Raw genomic sequence first — 19,899 nt, 5'->3', positions numbered from 1 at the left:
GAATCGGCATCCACCACACCAGGCTAATTTTTGTATTTTCAGTAGAGACAGGGTTTCAGCATGTTGGCCAGACCTCAAGTGATCCACCTGCCTTGGTGTCCCAAAGTGCTGGGATTACAGGCGTGAGCCACCTAGACCAGCTGATCAGCCTGTCTTTAAAAAACAAACACACAAAAATGGCCGGGTGCCGTGGTTCATGCCTGTAATCCCAGCATTTTGGGAGGCCGAGGTGGGTGAACCACGAGGTCAGGAGTTCGAGTCCAGCCTGACCAACATGGTGAAACATCATCTCTACTGAAAATATAAAAATTAGCTGGAAGTGGTGGCGGGTGCCTGTAATCCCAGCTACTCAGGTGGCTGAGGCAGGAGAATCGCTTGAACCCAAGAGGTGGAGGTTGCAGTGAGCCGAAATCACACCACTGCACTCCAGCCTGGGTGACAGAGTGAGATTCTATCTCAAAACAAAAACAAAAAACGGGCAGCTGAGCCCTGCCTTGGAGTCGCCCCAGCTCGCAGGAATGAGGCCACCGGTGCTGATGAGCTCAGCTGTTTGCTTCCCTGTCTTCCCAGAGGAGAATCCAGGCATCCTGGGGCAGAGACAGACCCCATGGGAGCAGCCCCCTCAAAAATCCCCACTCACAACGTCACTGGCAACAACGTGGTTCTGCACCAATAGGGTGGGGACAGCTCCTTATTCGGCGACAGAAAACCAGAACTCAGGCACACACAGCAGGTTTTCTGACTTTTTTTAAATCCTTACAAAACAGAATAGAAAATTCCGGCATTGACAGTTGGTGTAAAGGAAAACTTCTGAGCTCTATCAGTTCACCTGGTACAATGGAATTAAAGTGCTTGGATGTTTTTCCCCCACTTTAAAAAAACTTTTGAGGTTTTTTTTTTTTTTCTTTTAAAAACATCGTAACATTGACACATGGCTGTTCCGTTCCCCAGCGCTGAGAGCTGGCCTGGGCGTCCCAGGATCTCCGCTCATTCACAGTAATGGTTCTGACCAGTCCTCCAGGTCACTCGTGGACGCGATGGGGGTAGGGGGTGGGGGAGGGGACTGGAGGAGAAAGTGACTGTCCCACCTTTGGAAAGAAAAAAAGCTGCTAGTCGCTCAGCTTTCGAGCTGGGATGGCTGTGGGCGCCTGCAGCGGGTGGGGGTGTTTGCTAGTTCTTTTATACAAAAAGGCAGAAAATCCCCCATTGCAAAATATGGAATCACTGACGGGAGGGACGTGATGGGGGAGGGGACGGCCTTCCCCATCTCCCTGGGGTCTTTGGAAGGGGCAGTCCACAGATATGGGCAGTGGGGACCAGGGAGGGCACAGCACCCCCACGGCCACCAGACTGTGACCATTGTAGGAGACTTGGGAGGGGCAGTGGGGCTGGGCAGGCCTCCCCACAACATTCAAGTATTCTTCAAGAACAGGGAAGCAAAGTCAACCGATGTTTTTTCTTTCTTAAAAAAAAGAAACAACTGAACATGACAAACAATCCTGACCTCGGATTTAGAAGCCAGAGGGGCTGCCCCAGGCGTGGAGTTGGGGGGCCGCTGCCCTCACTGCCACCCGCCACCACAGCCTCGAACTCAGAAGTGGAACCTTGTATTGCATAGAACGTACCCACCCTTGGGAAGGGGTGGCAGGACCTGCAGCCCCCGGGGGTCGGAGCGTGGAGGGTGGGGGGCGGAGCAGACACCCCAATTCCTGGGTGCCCGAAGGGAGGCTGAGGCTGCAGCCGTTTTCCTGAAGGCGGCAGGCCTAAAACGCTGCCCTGGGGTGGGGATTCGGCCAGACCCCAGGGTCTGGGCCCAGATCTAAGGGCGAGGATGGACCTGGCAGAGCTTCTGTGCCAGGCCTGAGGAGCGGCGTGAGGCAGGACGTGGCCACGGTCAGACTGAGCCCTGAGAAGGGGCACCGGGTGCCCAGAAGGGGTGTCTTCGGGACCCCCACGTTGGCTGACAGTGCCTGTCCAGCCCCTCTGCCTGCAGTGGTGGAGGTGACTGCAGGCTGGGTGGGGCTCCTGCGGTCTCAGGCCCTGGTGCAGTGGGAAGGGTAGCGGCGAGTCCCCAGGGTCAGCTGCAGCTTAAGGTCAAGGTCGGAGGCCAAGCTGGGCCACCATGAGTCCTGGACAGATGGGCCTTGCAGGAAGCCCGATTGTCAACTATCACAGGGACGACGCAGGTGCGGGTGAGGGGCTGGGGTATCTGGTGGGGTGGGTCGGGTCGGCTGCCCTCCACCTGCCAGCCTGGCCCATCTGGAGACAAGCATCCCCTCCTCCCCGACCAAGCCACCAGGGGTGCCCTCAGAGTGAGGGATAGAAGGGAAGAACCTGTCCCTGAAATACTGCAGGTGGGAGAGGACACACGGCAGGGTCCCGTTTCCCTCCCCACCGCTGGAAGATGGCGAACGCTGTGGGCCTGTTCTCCTGTCACTGCAAGCCACGTGGGCAGGTGGCGGGTGGCACAGGTGACCTGGGACACCTTCAGTTCAGGTGAGCGGGCCAGGGGGCCGGGGAATGGACAAGCCCAGCCCCAAACCCTCTGCCCACCTCCCCAGGTGCCTGCATTGCTTCTAACCATCAAAAGGAGAAAAAAACAAAGGGCAGGGGGCGGAAATGGGAAAACAACAAACCCAAAAGCAAAAACCGTCTATAAAACGGCCCCCTCAGCTGAGCTTAGTGCCTGGGAATCCAGCCAGAGGAGAGGCAGCCCGCTGGACACCAGCTGGAGATAGCTTAAAAAACCTTTCGATTTGACCTGGGGACGGGCGACCTATATACAGAGGGGAGACGGGAGGGTCAGGCGCGGTCTCCCACCAACACCACGGGGGCCGAGGACAGGCTGGCCCTTTGCCGCCGCTGGGCCAGCTTGGACTCAGAGGGCGGGGACAGCTGCAGGCAGCGTGAGGTAGCTCGGACCAGGACAGGCTGGCCCTGCCCCGCAGCCTCCTCCTCTGCCAGGTCCTCGTCACGCTGGGCCAGCTGCCGGTTCATGGCAATGGCCTCTGCTGCGAAGGACGTGAGGTCTTTGGCACAGCTGTTCCTGGGAGACAAGGTGGGGCAGGTGGTCACCCAGAAGGCACCCCTTAGGGGACCCCTGGAGTCTGGGCAAAGCTCTGGATAAAGGGGCTGTCTGCCCCCTTCCCAGCCCCCTTGATGCCAGAGCCCTGCTGGAAGCACCACTGAGCCACCCAGCACTTGCTGCCTCCCTGACCCCAAAAAGGGTTTCTGGGTCTTTCACAAGCATCTTAACTCGGAAACCCTGTCCCCTGGACCCGGGCCTCACCTCTGCAGGACCATGGGAGTGGGCAGGGTGTTCTCCGGGGCGCACTGCAACGAGAGTGGGGGAGGCAGGGCTGGAGAGCAGCCAGGGCGCTGACGGGGTATATGGCCAAGGGACGCCACGCCCACCCCATCACCAGGACCCCACTGGAGACCAGGAGTGCAGCTGGGTGCCCTGTGAGTGAAATACCCTGCCCCAAGGTCTCTATGGAGAGGCTCCATGTCCACCTGCCCAGGGAACCTGAGGCTGAGCCAGGTTGGCACTGCAAGACCCAGTGAGGGTGAGGGGCAGAGCCCCACGCTCCACCTCCCCCAGCTGTTCCAAGCCCAAACCCACCTCCGCCCCACTCTTAACCCACAGGTCTCCGGATGCTCCTGGGAGGGGTATGGAGGTCCCCAGCCCCTCGCCTGGAGATAGAGTGACCCCAGCTGCTATTTTTAGTAAATCCTCACTCCCTGGGGTGGCAGTTCTGCTCAGATGACCTCTGGCAAGAAAAACACCCGACTGCTCCCGGATCCGGGGCCAAAGAGGACGGGTGGAGGCGGGCCGTGGGCCTGAGACCTAGGCCAGGCAGGGCCGGGGTCCACGTTGGCTGGGCTAGCTGCTGGCCTGACTCCGGCTTGCTGCTGGGCGCAGGTCCCCACCACCCTCCAGATTATTTGAGTAACTGCTCTGGGGAGCCGCCTGCTGGGCCAGTGGGCACCGTACACTGGTGGTCGGCAGTGAGGATTTCGGCTGCAACCCTCATCCCAAGCCTCAATGCATCTTGGGGCGCCCAGGCTGCACCCTCAGGGCTTGCCATGTTTGCTGAGGCTGCCCCCCATGCCCTCCCTGCCCTCAGGGCTGGCACTAACCCCCTGAACCCAGGGGTGCTGCAGGACTTGGGCAGCGCTCAGCCTCTGCTTGGCGTCGCGGACGAGCAGCTTGGAGATGAGGTCTTTGGCGGCGCAGGAGATGTGGGCCCAGTCCTTGTCGGGAAACTCGTACTTGCCCTCCTGGATGCTCTCAAACAGCATGTTCTGGGGGCACAGAACACGGGGGTCAGCTGCACGACCAAGGGCATCCACACGGTAAACCTGGACTGGGGGCAGGGGGCCTTAGACCTGCCCCAGGGCCTGGACCAGGCATCCCCAAACTATGGCCCGCGGGCTGCAGGCGGCCCCCCCGCCGCACTTCAGGAAGGGGCGCCTCTTTCATTGGTGGTCAGTGAGAGGAGCACAGTATGTGGCGGCCCTCCAACGGTCTGAGGGACAGTGAACTGGCCCCCTATGTAAAAAGTTTGGGGATGCCTGGCCTGGATACTGAGGGCTGACACGTGGCTCCATCAGAACCGCAGCTACCGAGACCTTAGACCACGCCTGCGGGGAGCAGAGGGGACCGGGAGCTGGACCCGGAGAGTCAGCTCTACCCAAGTGGACCTGGATTTCAAAAAGGCAGCTATGGGGGACCTGGTTCCAGGGGTCACAGCCCGGAGATGCTGAGCCTTGACCCTCGGGCAGGTGGCCTGAGCCTGATCCCCCCAAACCAGGGACCTCACTCGACCTCTCAGATCTCTCAACCCTGTCTGGCTTTTCCCTTGGGCAAGCAAAGCTGATAAGCCATCGAGAACCTGGAGAACATGGGGGCACTGCCCTGCGGATGGCATCAGGGAGGAGGGCATACAGGGCCGGTCCCCGGGGGTGTGGGGGTGCACAGCGCAAGTCCCGGGGTGTGGGGGGCGCACAAGGCAGGACTCCTGGCGTTAGGGAGTCACTTCAACAGCGCCAGTTCCTGGGGTGGTCAGGGGGCGGGTCCCCAGGGGTTAAGGGCCGCGCACGGCAGGCCCAGGGGGAAGAGCGTGCCCCGGCCGCCCCACCTGGCAGGCAGGGCAGGCCTCGCCGCGGTCCCAGCCGCAGTCGCTGCCGCAGCGGCCCACAAAGGGCGGGTAGCCGCTGAGCAGGATATACAGGATGACGCCCAGGCTCCACAGGTCGCAGCGCTTGTCGTAGATGCTGGCCTCCTCGCTGAAGGCCTCCACCACCTCCGGGGCCATGTACTCCGCCGAGCCGCACTGCGGGCGGGGGAAGGGCGCGTCAGCCGGGGCTTCCCGGCATCACGTGGGCTCGAGCACGGGTAACTGCGGGTCACCTGCGCCGGCAGCGCGGACCCGCCCGCCCAATCAGCGGCCGCCGGGAACGCGCCCCGCTCCGGCCGCAGCCCCGCCCCCCCGGCCGAACAGCGGCGGGTGCCGGCGCCTGCCCGAGGCCCCGCCCCGTCTCCCCACCCAGCCAATCAATGGCTGTTGCTAGGCGGAAGCCCGCGCTCCGCTGCCTCGGCTCCGCAAGGTTACACAACCGCAGAGCGGGCGGCCGCGCCCCCAGCCCTCCCAGACCCCGACCCCGACCCCGACCCGCGGGCCTCACCGGGGTGAGCAGCTCCGGGGTGGAGATGGGGGAGCAATCCCCGTTGAGTTTGATGCCGCTGCCCAGGTCGAAGTCACAGATTTTCACGGGGGAGACCTACGCGGGGCCAAAGACGACGTGAGCGGCCCCACGCGCCCGCCCTCCCGCGGGGCCGCCCTGCTGGAGCTGGCCTACCTGGTTGGGGTGCTCACAGAGGATGTTTTCCGGCTTTAGGTCCCTGTGGGCGATGCCTGGGGGAGAAGCCACAGAACCACGGGGGGTGAGGGGCTGGGGATCTTCCAGGAGTCCTTACCAAGTGACCCTAGGGGACCCGGCTGGGCTCACCACCCACCTTTGTTGTGCAAAAAGTCCAAGGCACTGGCCACGTCCTGCACCACCACGCTGGCCTCCAGCTCGTTGAAGTGCCGGCGCTTATGGATGTGGCTCAGGATGGAGCCTGGGCAGGCGGGGGGAACACGCAGGTCACCTCCGAGTCCCCTCAAGGCCTGCCCCCACCTCCACTTTGGCGGGGACGCCCCCACACCGGCTTCCTCTGGCCCAAAGGCCTCACCCCTGAGCCACCATTTATTTGGGCAGGACACTCAGACCCCAAAAGCCCCCTCCCTTGAGGTGGTGCTAAGCCCCCACCCCATAAGGACCCAGCTGGAAATACCTCCTCCAGCTCCCTCCCTCCCCGCAGCCTGGATCCCCCACGTACCTCCCCGCATCTTCTCAAATACCAGGTAGAAGCGGTCCTCCTCCTCGAAGAACTCAATCAGCTCTAGAACGTTCCTGGGTGGAGGGGGGCAAGAGAGGAGCTGAGGCTTCCTGAGGTCCCTGGGTACCTGCTGCCCAGCCTAGGAGGGGTCTCTCCACCAGAGACTGGGACTGGGGTAATGGGCCCACTTCGACACTGCCCACCTGGGGCTGCTTCAGGGAGGGGAACATAGGGCCTGGGAATCTGGGTGCCCTACAAATACTAGCTGGGGTGATGTGGTGTTCAGGCTGAGACCGGTGCCGCGGCAAGGGTGGGTCACCTACCTGTGTCCCTGGCACTGGTACAGCATCTCCACCTCCCGGAAAACCCTGCTCCGAATGTGGCCTGGCTGCTTCTCAATGATCTGAAATGGGCGAGGGGACACAGCACCTGGGTGAGCTCACGGCAGAGAGGGGTAGGCCAGAAACTCCAATGCCACGCCTGAAACTCGCCACACTCACACCCTGCAACTCTAGAGAGCAGGGCTCACGCCTGTCATCCCAGCACTTTGGGAGGCTGAGGCAGAAGGATCGCCTGAGCCCAGGAGTTCTGAGACCAGCCTGGGCAACAGAGCCAGACCCCATCTCTTCAAAATGCTCTGTTTTTTTAACAAAAAGATGGGGTTTCCCCATGATGGCCAGGCTGGTCTTTAACTCCTGACCTCAGGTGATCCACTCACCTCGGCCTCCCAAAGTGCTAGGATTACAGGCGTGAGCCACCACGCCCAGTAAAATGCTTTTTAAGTTAGTAGTGAGCTATGGTGGTACACTGCGCTACAGCCTCAGTGACAGCGAGACCCTGTCTCTAAATTTAAAAAAAAGAGAGGGAAAGCTAAATCAGGGATAGGAAAGAAAGAAAGAAAGAGGGGTGCGGTGGCTCATGCCTGTCATCCCAGCACTTTGGGAGGCCGAGATGGGCAGATCCCGAGGTCAGGAGATCGAGACCATCCTGGCCAAAATGGTGAAACTATGTCTCTACTAAAAATACAAACATTAGCTGTAATGTTTGCCTGTAATCCCAGCTACTCAGGAGGCTGAGGCGGGAAAGCAGAGACTGCAGCGAGATGGCGCCACTGCACTCCAGCCTGGCGACAGTGAGACTCCATTGAAAGGAGGAAGAGAGGAAGGAGAGAAAGCAGAGGAAGGGAGAAAGAAAAGAGAAAGAAGCCAGTTCTCCACCTGTGACCCTGACAGCTCTCAGAGACATACTTGGGATCTGTCACTTTTGCAAAGTACCCCCACAGGACGTCAGGGTCCCCTGCTTTACCCAGCCACCCTCGATGACCAAGAGACAGTCAGCTGTAGTTGTCTGTCCCCGGGAGCCAGCTCCCATGTGACCCACAGAACTAGGGAACGAGGCCCCACCTCACATGTGGCCACGGCACCAAGCCCTCCGGCTCTGTGCCAGCCTGGGCAGACTCCTGCCTGCCGTCTCTGCTGGCATCTGTTTCAGGCCCGCCCTGGGTGCCGCCCCAGCCACTAGTGGGACCAGCCTCCCTGAGCCCCAGAGCCTCAGGAAGCCACCCCACTGCCCCCAGCAGCTCTAAGGACCACAGGTTCCTGCCTGATCCACCTGCTTCCAGCCACCTTCACCCACACAAGTGGGGTCAGGAGGTGCCTACAGCTCCCCTGGCACCTGCTGGGACCCTCTTCCCAGGCTTGACACGCTGGCCCCTCTCACTGGGCAGGTGGCTGCCTGTGTGACTGCTCCGCCCCGGGTTCCCTGCCTGCTGTGGTGGCCTGGCGGTGGTAGTAGGGGATGTGGTGTCTACTTAAGCCCCTGGATCCCACCTCTGCCCTGTCCCGTGTCTATACTGACCAACAAAACTGCCCTAGGAAGGGTCAGGAGAACAACTGGACACAAGAGTGTCCTGAGATACCACCACCCAAGCCGCTGCTGACGGCTGAGCCCGACACACACTGCAGATGGTTCTGGAGAAAACTCAACTCCAGCCAGGCGCGGGGTTCACGCCTGTAATCCCAACACTTTTGGAGGCCAATGTGGGCGGATCACGAGGTCAGGAGTTCAAGACCAGACTGGCCAACATGGGGAAATCCCGTCTCTACTAAAAAAAAAAAAATACAAAAATTGGCCAGGCGCGGTGGCTCAAGCCTGTAATCCCAGCACTTTGGGAGGCCGAGGTGGGCGGATCACGAGGTCAAGAGATTGAGACCATCCTGGCCAACATGGTGAAACCCCGTCTCTATTAAAAATACAAAAATTGGGCCGGGCGCGGTGGCTCAAGCCTGTCATCCCAGCACTTTGGGAGGCCGAGGCGGGTGGATCGTGAGGTCAAGAGATCAAGACCAACGTGGTCAACATGGTGAAACCCTGTCTCTACTAAAAATACAAAAAATTAGCTGGGCATGGTGGTGTGTGCCTGTAATCCCAGCTACTCAGGAGGCTGAGGCAGGAGAATTGCCTGAACCCAGGAGGCGGAGGTTGCGGTGAGCCGAGATTGCGCCATTGCACTCCAGCCTGGGTAACAAGAGCGAAACTCCGTCTCAAAAAAAAAAAAAAAATACAAAAATTAGCTGGGCGTGGTGGCATGCGCCTGTAGTCCCAACTACTCGGGAGGCTGAGGCAGGAGAATTGTTTGAGCCCGGGAGGTGGAGGTGGCAGTGAGCCGAGATCGTGCCACTGCACTCCAACCTGGCGCCTGGCGACAGAGTTAGACTCTGTCTCAAAAAAAAAAAAAAAAAAAAAGGGCTGGGCGTGGTGGCTCGTGCCTGTAATCCCAGCTACTTGGGAGGCTGAGGTGGGAGAATTGCTTGAACAAGAATCCAGGAGGCAGAGGGTGCGGTGAGCCGAGATCGCGCCACTGCACTCCAGCCTGGGCTACAGAGTGAGACTCCCATCTCAAAAAAAAAAAAAAATTGGTCAGGCATAGTGATACACGCCTGCAGTCCCAGCTACTTGGGAGACTGAGGCAGGAGAATTGCTTGAACCCAGGAGGTGGAGGTTGTGGTGAGCCGAGATCCTGCCACTGTGCTCCAGCCTGGGTGACAAGAGAGAAACTCCATCTCAAAAAAAAAAAACAATGAACTTCAGCCTGTGCGTTGGGTGGCCAGCTAGAATACGACCTCAGGAAGGGGAGCGTAGCCCCTCCTGGCAGGGAAGGGGCCTCTTCTGAGGTCCCAGCTTGGGGATCTGCATCCACCAGCAGCCTCGTGGCACCAGGCAACCCTAAGGAAGCCTCTGCGAGCCACAGGCACTGGCCCACTGAGAGCAGAGGGCTCACACCCGTCCCCACAGAATGAAACAACACTCCTCAAATGCACACCACCAGCGATTAGCCTCTCTGACTCGCCCAGGACACCTCCTCCTCCCACTGCCACCTGGCTGGATCAACTCCCGGATGTCAGTGACCAACACCACCTCCACCAGGAAGTCCCCCGGGCTCTCCAGATCCCAGCACTGACCACACAAGGCAGCAAGATGAGCAGGGATGTGTCTCGGAGACACCAGTTAGGAGCCCCCAGAGACTACACAGTGTGACTCAGGTTACCTAAGCCCCAGAGCCTCGGTGTCCCTACCTGTCAAACAAGAACAGAAAGCAGGGCTGCCTGTGGGGCTACCTGGAGGGGGCCGTGCTCAGAGGGATGCCGGCCATGCAGAAGTGCTCCGTAGGGGCCTAGTGCTCCTACACCATCGCCCTGGCCTGCTGGGGGCTCCCGGGAAGCAGGAACTGTACTGCGTCTGTCCCCACCTGTTGCCCATGCGGTCCCAGCACCCGGCCAGCCCAGCCAGTGGCCTCCCCACCTTGGCCACCCGTCCTTTTCCTCCTCAGAGAAAGGCTCTGGCCTGGCCGTCCACCAGGACCCACAGGTCCCTGGCCAGCCATGCTTGCCAGGGCACACCTGGCCCTCTCTCCTGGGCAACCAGCCCTCCCGGGACCCCACCCAGCCCAGAAGCCGGGTGCCAGGTCACAAGGGAAGCCTGGAAGATTTCTTGGAACACAGGATCCAACCGCCCGGCCCGCAAGGTCACGGGGTCAGCACCAGGCCCTCAACAGGCTCCTAATCCCAGCCCTTCGGCCATACCCTGGGTTCGGCAGCCAGCCTAGCCCCGGCGTCTCACCGGCCTGCACTGAGGTTCCCCAGACGCAAAGCCCCTCTGGGCCCTGGGATATGACACTGGGTTTTCATCCTTGTCATACAACTGCGATGCACCCCCAGGGACGACTCAGGAAGGGACTGCCCAGGGCACCCAGGGTGACTGAAGCCCCCACTCTGGTACCAGGTCTTTGGCCACCTCGATATGGTGGGGGAGGCGCAGGGGGTCACCTTTGCTGTCGTTCCTGACTGGGCTCAGGGCCTGGTGGCCGCTTTTAAACACTGGTTTTCCCGGCTGTAGGATGCAGAGCCGGAATGCCACAGCCTGCTCCCACCCCCTGCAGCGCCGATCCCAGGGCACCAGGCCCTGAGGTTGATCGCAGGCCCACCTTGACGGCGTACTCCTGGCTGGTGATCAGGTTGACGCAGGTCTGCACACGGGCATGGGCGCCCTCCCCCAGCACATCCTCCTGCAGCTGGTAGACGTCTGTGGGGCAGCCGGGAGGGTGTGAGAGGGACCCTGGCTGCTCCCCGTCCCCGCTCCCCCGGTGCCCGCCGCTCCGCTCACCTTCAAACCGGCCCGAGAAGCTGTCGGTGGCCCGGCCGCGCTTCTTCTTCTTGCCCCTCTTCTTGGCATCGGGGATGTCGATGGGCTGGCTGGCTGGCATGTCTGTCCCAGGAGGCACGCCCAGGGGGCTCAGGACGGGGCCCTGGCCGGCCAGCCCCCACCCTCCTGCAGGAGTGGGCCACTGCCATGGCGGTGACGGCGGCTGCCCCGTGCCCTCCTCCCCCTCGGGCCCCTCACCAGGGCGGGCTGAGCACTGCAGGGCAAAGTCAGAGTCTCCGTGGTGGGCCTGGTCTAGAGAGAAGGCCAGCTCGAAGGGGTTCTGGCCCTGCAGGGGAGAGGAGAGGAGATGCCCTCAGACCCACCCATCCCTGCCCACCGGCAGGAAGACCCATTCCACCAACGCCACAGCGTCCGGCTCACAAAGCCTGGGCTGAGCATTTCGGAAAAATCACCTCGGTCCCCTGCTCACACAATAGCAGGATCAACTCCCGATACAGCAGGCGACATAAACCAGGGGGCCCCAGATCCTGGGATTCACTTCCTCGCCGCCCCGCAAGCAGTGTGTGTGTAGACTTCTCTCTAGATTTGTGTTTTGACAACATAGCAAGAGATTAAGTCTTGCTATGTAGCCCAGGCTGGTCTTGAACCCCTGGCCTCGACCTCCTAAAGTGCTGGGATCACAGGCGTGATCCACATGTGGAAGGCGTGCGGCCTCCTAGCACCTCATCAAGGTCTGATCGGGGAGGCAGTCTCTTGGGGGCCCATGGAATCTGCTAACCTGGAGGGGTTCTCCCCCGGGGTGATTCTGTCCCCAGTGGACACTGGGTCATGCCTGGGGACATCTGTGTCGATGACTGGCTGGGGGAGCTCCTGACATGGAGTGGGATGGGCAAGGACGCTGTTCGGCACCCTGCAGGGCCCAGGACGGCCCCACCCGGGAGGAAGCTGGGCCCCAATCTCCATAGGGCCGTGGGGAAGCCCTCCTCCCACCCACAGCCAGGGCCTTGGGGCCTCTGGGAAAGGGTGCATTTCGAGGAGGGGACAGACACAAACAGATGGCTCTCAAGAGCCTCCATGCCAGGGCTGAGCTGCCGCGGGGCCCAGGCCCTGTGTTGCACCTCTGTCTGCTTGTCCACAGAACGGGGACGCCCGACCTCTGGGTGGGTCGTGGGGATCAAAGGCAGCAGAGCAGTGGGAGGGAGGTGAGTCACTGGGAGGGCTGCCAGCCTGGTGGCGGTGCTTGCTTTCCCACGGCCTCCTGGGCCGTCTCGGGACTGCTGTCCTCCCTTGGCCTCAGTTTCCCCCGTGTGAAATGGCACACCACCGCCGCCTCTCCTTCCCCTCAGCTGCTCCCCTCCCTTTTGCTCAGTGCCTGCGGCTGGCTGCAGTTAAGGGCTCTGCCCTGTCAGCCCTGCCTTCTGCCCCTCCCCAAGCCCAGGCCCCCGCACTTCTCTGCTTGCTCCGACGGCTGCCTGGCACACCTTACCCACCCAGCTCTGTGCACCTAACCCCCCACCCGAGGCTCATCTGCCTCCAGCCACTTCACCCCATGGTCACCAGTTACCGAGTCACTCCACGCCGTGCTGGCGGCTCACAGGAGAGGCACCCACAGGCGCGAGTGTGCCAGGCCCTGCCCAGGCCACATCTTGCCCTCTCCCGTCTCAGCGCCAGCTACCCACAGAGGGAGCCCCTGGGGGGCCCCAGCACCCAACTAAGGAACCCACTTCGGACCCTAGGGGCCAGGATTCAAACCCAGGCCTGTTGCACTGGGGGGCTGGGTCAAGAAACAACACAGCCAAAGACCTGTGGAGGTGACCCTGACCAAGGCAAGGAACGGTACAGTTAGGGGAGCCCTCCCCACCCCCGAAAAAGATGGCTGGAACCCATGTGGACATGTCTGACAAGCGAACCCCCAGCAAGGGGACTGCCAGTCCCTCTACAAGGGCCCAAGTCTGTGAAGCTGGGAAGGGAGGCCAGGTCAGGTTCCTCGTATGACTGAGCTCTCACTCAGCCTCACCTGGCCAAGTGGACCAGGCAGGAGGGGCCTGCAGAGGTGGCAAGGGTCCCAGTCCCAGTGAGGATGCTGGGGACTCTGGGCCCCAGCCAACCTGAGTGGGGCTCTAACAGGAGGGTCGTTCAGCAGAAGTGAGGCTCTGGGGAGCCCGTGGGAGACCCAAGGCCAAGAGACGGGTGGAAGCCAGAGGGCAGAGTCTGGGAGGAGCCAAGAGCCAAGCAGCCCTCCTGACTCCCCACCCACCCTGGCTAGGGCAGACAGCTGCCAGGAGGCCGCTGCGGGAGGAGGGGAGGAAGGAGGCTCAACCAGCCCCCATGTGGAGTCAGCATTCCAATCCAGCTCTGGTCCAGAGGCCCCTGGTGGCCCTGGGGCAGTCACCAGCACAAGGTGGGTGACCAGGGTCAAAGGCCAGACTGGCGCTCGCCTGCTGTCTGACCGTGGCCTAGTGACCTCCCCCTGGGGTCCAGCACAGGTGAGACCGGAGGCAGCTGCCCCCAACTCGTGGGAGCTCAAGAGGGTGAAAGGACCCAAGGGGGCTGCAGAGCCCAACCATTCCCCCTTGTCAGCCACAGCCTCAAGCTCAGCAGCACTACAGATGGACGGCTGGAACCCCCACGGTGGAGGAGCCAGGCCGCATGAGACTCCGAAGCCTCCTCACTCGAGTGCAGGGGAACCCCAGGCCTGGCACCTCGGAGCCTCACTTTCCCATCAGAGAAAGGAAAGAAACCCAAGACCCGCAGCCGTGCCTCCCTGCTGGGTTGCTGCCTGGTGAAGGCAGGGAGAGTATTTCAGGAGAGGTGGCCCCAATCCAGGGAGCAGCCGTGCATGGTGGGAGGAGATTCCTAGAGAACCAGTCCTGGCCACCTGGAGGAACACCTCACAGCCAGGACTGCCCGCCAGGCCCTCCTCCGCCCAGCCTCCCACCTTCCCAGCTCCCCGCCGGGCTCCCCCGCCGTGCAGAGGCCAGCCCACAGTCCCGGGCAGTGTGGGCAGTCCTGGCCCCACCGCTCTAGGTCTGGCTACAAAACTCGAGTCAGCAGGCCTTGGCAGGAGACGGCTGGAACCATCTAGAAAGTTCAAGTTTGCTCTGGCTGCCTGGCTGGCCCCATGCACTGACCCTGTATCAGTTCACGCCTGGCCACAGGAGAGAAAAGACGTCTGTCAGGTCCCCTCTCCTGCCCAGCCTGACACCGATGGTGCCAGGCCTGCTGCCCTAGGGAAAAACTGGGCATGGGCGCAGGGGTGGGTGGTGGCCGGGGACGCTGGCTGGACAGGCTTGGGAATTCTTCCCAGAGTCTCTCCTTGCTCCTCCCACCCTGGAGCGCCACGCGTGTGTGTACACACACACACACACACACACACACACACACAGACTCACTCTCTCTTCTTTCTCTCTCAGTCCTGCCTTCCCTACCGGGCAACAGGCCCCTGCCCAAGGAAGCCCGGCAAAGCCATTACATAACCCAGCCTGCGGGGTGGGGCGGGCCGGCTGACATCACTGCGTCCCCTGGGCCAGGTCCTGAGGGGCCCCTGCCCAGCACCTGCCCTCCCCTTCCCCCCCAAGATTCGCTCATCTGAGACCAGCACTCAACAGCAGTCACCGCCCGCCCGGGCTGCGCAGAAAACTTCCCGCTCCGACAGGAAACAGCACTCGGGCCTGGGGTGCCTGGGAAGTGCAGGGCTGAGGGGAACGTCCCATCCCCTCCCCCACGGCACAGGCCACCCGGAGTGGGTGCACCTGACCCGCCCGGCCCGGGGATTCTGAAGGGAGGTCCCCAGAAGACACACGGAGGTAGGAAAGAGACCGTGGCCCGCTGACCCCTCCCCACCGGGGCACAACCAGCTGGAGCTTGCAGGAGACATCCCCCCCCCCAACGCAGCGACTGGGACAGGACTGTAGCCCGCTAAACCCCCAAAACACACGCGGCGGGGGCCTGCGGGGGACACAGCCTGACGCCCTGAAGGGCAGGGGGCGCGCGCTGCCAGCCTCACTTGGGGGTCCTGCAGGAAGGACCCCCACGGCCACGGCTGGGGAGTGGACTGCGCCCTGCTGACCGCCCCCATCCTCGCACACCGAGCCCGCTGGGCGCACGGCCGGCCGGGGTAGCCCCGGGTGCAGGGCGGGGGCTGGGCACGAGCCCTGAGAGCCGGTCCTAGGGGTGAGCGCCGCGCCCCCCCCCCACGCCAGCCATTCTGGTGGTCCGGCCCGGAGCGTCCCCAAACCGACCCCGGGCCTCACCTTGAACGAACGGTGGAAGCCCTGAACTTCGGCCGGTTTCTTCTGCACCATCGTCTGTCCGGGCCCCGCCAGCGGGGTAGGGGACCGAGGGCCCGGGGGGCGGCCCGAGGGCGGGCGGCCGAGCGGGGGGCGGCCGAGGAGGGGACCCTGCGGGCGGGAGCAGACAAAGGGACGGCGGTGAGCGGGGCCCGGCCTGCCGGGAGCGCGGACCGGGCGGGGGCGGCGAGGGCTCCGCGGGGCCCGTTCCCGCTACTGGGTTGGAGTTCCCGGGGCCGCCTTGGGGTTCTCACCGGGGTCGGGCTCGGGCCGGGGCCGCAGTGCCGCCGCCGCCGCCCCACGTCGGGCAGCCCGGACCCCGCTCCGCGGACCGCGCGGGGAACAGCGCCGCCGCCGCCACCACCGCCAGAGCGGACTCCTCCGCCTGGGCCGCCGCCGCCGAGAGGAGCCGGGCGCGTCGCAGCCGCCGCCACCTTTATAGGCCCCGACTTGTCCTGGCCCCGCCCCCAACGCAGGCTCCGCCCAGCCTCGCCCCCTACGCGCGGCGTGGGCGGGGCCTGGAGCGGGGTGCTCTCTGGGAGCGCAGTGCGGCTGCGCGCTCCGGCTGCGGGGCGGGGCCGAAACGGCTAGCGCACGCATGCGCAGTGCGGCGCACGGGGTCCAGGTGCGGGACCCAGGCGGTGTCCCTGAGCGCGGCTCGGGGCTGGCCTGTCTTGTGCTGTCTGAGGCCCGCGGGATTCGGGGACCCTGCGGGGCACTGAGCCGAGTGCTGCCGGCTGGCCCTACACAGGGCAACTTCGCCGGCCTGCCGCCCCGGGCCTGGCATACTCCGACTCCCTTGGGTCGTGCCCTGGCTCTGGAACCGGCCATGGTTCCCCCTTGCAAGTCCCCGCTGCTGGCGCCAGCTCTGCCCTCCTGCACCCCCAGCGCGCTTCAAGTCCCAGCCACTCCCTCATAGTGCTGGGGGTCCGGCCACCGACACCTACTCCCCTCCCCTGGGCCACCCCTGCCTGGGGAGCAGCGACACCCCGAGTTGGCTTTGTGATTGACAGGACCCAGAGTAGAGGGTGGGGACCGAGACCGACGGGGAAAGGGCCCAAGGGGTGCATGGTGGCCAGGACGGGAAGTAAAACAGTCCCGTCTTAGCTGGGGCCCCACTCCAGGCGTAGACAGAATCTGCTCCTCCTCAGCGGCCAGCCCCGCCTCCCACAGCATCCTGGTTCAAATTCCTCCCCCGGCCGGGGCACGCAGGAGTGGGAGTTCACCTGCTGGGTGGACTGTGGTCTCCTCCTCTGCAGGGGTTTCCAGAAGCTGCCCACAGCCCATCCCACCGTCCTCCAACAGGGCCCTGAGTTCAGAGAAGCTGGAACCCCACTGACCTGAAGCTGGAGAGCCCCTGCCGGCCACAGCTCTCAGGCCGCAGGCGCTGGGAGGCCCGAACTCAGCCACCCCCCGGGGGAGTGGGAGGAGCCTTTGGGGAATTCCCAGCCTGAACCCAGAACCTGGCATTGCTCTGACTCTTGGCAGTGGGGAGACAAAACCAGGTACCCCCACCCCTCTTCTTGTGCACGTAGGTGCGTGTGTGTGCGTGTGGAGACAGACATGCGCAGGCACACACACCTGGGCTCCAGGAACCTGGGGTGGAGCTGCTAGACCTGCCTGTCATGGGGATCGTGTGGGTGTGTGAGCTTCCTGCAGCCACTGTAACACAGACAACACACCGGTGGGCTTAAACAACGGAAACCGGCCGGGCGCGGTGGCTCAAGCCTGTAATCTCAGCACTTTGGGAGGCCGAGGCGGGTGGATCACGAGGTCGAGAGATCGAGACCATCCTGGTCAACATGGTGAAACCCCGTCTCTACTAAAAATACGAAAAATTAGCTGGGTGTGGTGGCGCGTGCCTGTAATCCCAGCTACTCAGGAGGCTGAGGCAGGAGAATTGCCTGAACCCAGGAGGCGGAGGTTGCAGTGAGCCGAGATCGCGCCATTGCACTCCAGGTTGGGTAACTAGAGCGAAACTCCGTCTCAAAAAAAAAAAAAAAACAACGGAAACCGCACCACTTTGGGAGGCCGAAGTGGGTGGATCAAGAGGTCAGGAGTTCGAGACCAGCCTGGCCAAGACTGTGAAACCTCATCTCCACTAAAAATACAAAAATTAGATGGGCACAGTGGCGGGCACCTGTGATTCCAGCTACTCCGGAGGCTGAAGCAGGAGAATTGCTTGAACACAGGAAGCAGAGGTGGAGGTGGAGGTGAGCCGAGATCACGCCGTTCCACGCCAGCCTGGGCAACAAGAGCAAAACTCCAGCTGGGCACGGCAGCTCACGCCTGTAATCCCAGCACTCTGGGAGGCCGACGTGGGCGGATCACGAGGTCAGGAGATTGAGACCAGCCTGGCTAACATGGTGAAAAGTACAAAAAAAAGTACATCTCTACTAAAAAAAAGTACAAAAATTGGCCAGTCGCGGTGGCTTACGCCTGTAATCCCAGCACTTTGGAGGCTGAGGCGGGTGGATCACGAGGTCAAGAGATCGAGACCATCCTGGTCAACATGGTGAAACCCTGTCTCTACTAAAAATACAAAAATTAGCTGGGTATGGTGGCAAGTGCCTGTAATCCCAGCTACTCAAGAGGCTGAGGCAGGAGAATTGCCTGAACCCAGGAGGCGGAGGTTGCGGTGAGCCGAGATTGCGCCATTGCACTCCAGCCTGGGTAACAAGAGCGAAACTCTGTCTCAAAAAAAAAAAAAATTAGCCAGATATGGTGTTGCCCCCCCTGTAATCCCATCTACAGGGGAGGCTGAGGCAAGAGAATCGCTGGAACCCAGGACGGGGAGGCTGCAGTGAGTCGAGATCGTGTCATTGCACTCCAGCCCAAGCAACAAGTACAAAACTCCATCTCAAAAAAAAACAAAATTCTGTAGAGATGCGATGATGGGGTCTCACTATATTGCCCAAGCTGGACTTGAATTCCTGGCCTCAAGTGATCCTCGCCTCAGCCTTTCTTTATTTTACTTTTCTTTTTCTTTTTTTAGAGATGGCGTTTCACCATGTTGGCCAGGCTGGTCTTGAACTCCTGACCTCAGGTGATCCACCCACCTCGGCCTCCCAAAGTGTTAGGATTACAGGCGTGAGCCACAGCGCCCGGCTGCCTCGGCCTTTCAAAGCGCTGGAATGGCCGGCATGCGCCACCACGCCTGCCCTCACCTCGTCTTAGACGGACCCCCGTGATTGGATCAGTGCCCTCGGTGTGATCTCTTCTTCAGTTGATCCATCTGCAAAGAGCTGATTTCCAAATACTTTCCCGTTCACAGGTACCGGGGTTAGGACAGGGACCGGCTTTTCCAGGGACTCAACTCAGTTGGTAGAGCAGGTGGGAGCGTCTCTTGGTGTGCCCTGTCCTCGGTGCAGGTGTGGACCCACGTGGGTTTGACATTCACCGTGACCACGAGGAGCCGACCTGAACCAGGGCTTAGCCCGTGCCTGGCTCTCTGTCCAGCCAAGCACCACAGCCAGGCCCTGCCCCGGGCCCCGGCCCCTCCCCACATCCCAGTAGGTGGGAGCCATCCAGAGCGTCCTGCAGCAATCTAGTAAACTGAGGAAGCTCAGAGAGGAAGATGGCCCCTGGCTTGAGAGATGTTCCACGTAGGGTTCCTCCCCCCATCGGCCCTGTGGACATTCAGAGCTCCGTCATCCTCTGGGGTGGGGCCATCCTGGGCACTGCAGCTGTGAGCAGCGTCCCTGGCCTCTGCCCACTTCATGTCAGCACTCAGGAAGATCACCTGGCTTCCTCTCCTCCTCTGCTACTCTGGGGCGGAGCTCAGAAGACACCCAGCTGGCCTCTCAGAGGAACACGGGGAGCCTGGTGCCCTGGTGCCAGCTCATCATCTCCCCAAGAAGGCCTTAGGTTTTTTGGGGGGGTCTTTCAGGGTGCAGATCCTAAGAGGGGCGTGGCCAGGGGAACTTCCTCAGTGGAAGGGATCCTTCAGGTGCGACTCAGAATTTTTTTTTTGAGACAGAGTCTCGCTCTGTCGCCCACGCTGGAGTGCTGTGGTACAATCTTGGCTCACTGCAACCTCCGCCTCCTGGTTCAATTCTCCTGCCTCAGCCTCCTGAGTAGCTGGGACTACAGGCACGCGCCACCACGCCCAGCTAATTTTTTGTAATTTTAGTGGAGACAGAGTTTCACTGTGTTGGCCAGGATGGTCTCAATCTCCTGACCTTGTGATCCACCTGCCTCGGTCTCCCAAAGTGCTGGGACGACAGGCGTGAGCCACCGCGCCCGGCCTGTTAGAATTTCCTCTCCTTCGTCAGGACAACCACAGACGTCTCCACGCATGACCCAGTGTCCCCTGAGGAAGACTCCTTGGTTAGGGGATTCCACGGACCTCCCAGGAGACTCTGCAACCCACGATCCTTTGCCCTGCTGAGGTCCCAGGAGGCTGCACACATTGAAATCCACACCCTGAGTGGGGAGGGAGAGAGGAGCGTCCCAGGAGCGGGGTTCCTCCGGTTCATGCTGTCTGCCCCATGGGGCGTTTATCCGATGTCTGGCGTGAACAGGGAGAGAACTCTATTTCCGAAATCATCGACAAGGGTTTGT

General features: G+C 61.9%; 1 protein-coding gene across 2 annotated transcripts; it reads right to left on the bottom strand.

The window, feature by feature from the left end:
* Positions 1 to 729: 729 nt before the first annotated feature.
* LOC141581049 (MAP kinase-interacting serine/threonine-protein kinase 2) lies at positions 730 to 15,761 on the bottom strand. 2 transcript variants are annotated; one of them, XM_074384841.1, is made up of 14 exons: positions 15,591 to 15,761; positions 15,301 to 15,447; positions 11,285 to 11,372; positions 11,048 to 11,149; positions 10,869 to 10,966; positions 6,709 to 6,788; positions 6,386 to 6,459; positions 6,020 to 6,124; positions 5,863 to 5,918; positions 5,689 to 5,784; positions 5,142 to 5,336; positions 4,141 to 4,305; positions 3,290 to 3,333; positions 730 to 3,046 (listed from the first exon to the last, which is right to left on the bottom strand). In XM_074384841.1, exons 2-14 carry the CDS (start codon positions 15,349 to 15,351, stop codon positions 2,803 to 2,805), a joined length of 1,398 nt encoding a protein of 465 aa, XP_074240942.1. In that variant the 5' UTR covers positions 15,352 to 15,447; positions 15,591 to 15,761; the 3' UTR covers positions 730 to 2,802. The 2 variants fall into 2 exon arrangements, with proteins under 2 accessions (XP_074240942.1, XP_074240941.1); XM_074384840.1 differs by having other exon boundaries at positions 11,048 to 11,372.
* Positions 15,762 to 19,899: the final 4,138 nt, after the last annotated feature.

Source organism: Saimiri boliviensis, chromosome 14 (genome assembly GCF_048565385.1).
Source record: "Saimiri boliviensis isolate mSaiBol1 chromosome 14, mSaiBol1.pri, whole genome shotgun sequence".
In the NCBI taxonomy this organism is placed as follows: domain Eukaryota; kingdom Metazoa; phylum Chordata; class Mammalia; order Primates; family Cebidae; genus Saimiri; species Saimiri boliviensis.
The sequence above is the reverse complement of the archived record's forward strand: the minus strand, read 5'-3'. Positions and strand labels throughout refer to the sequence as shown.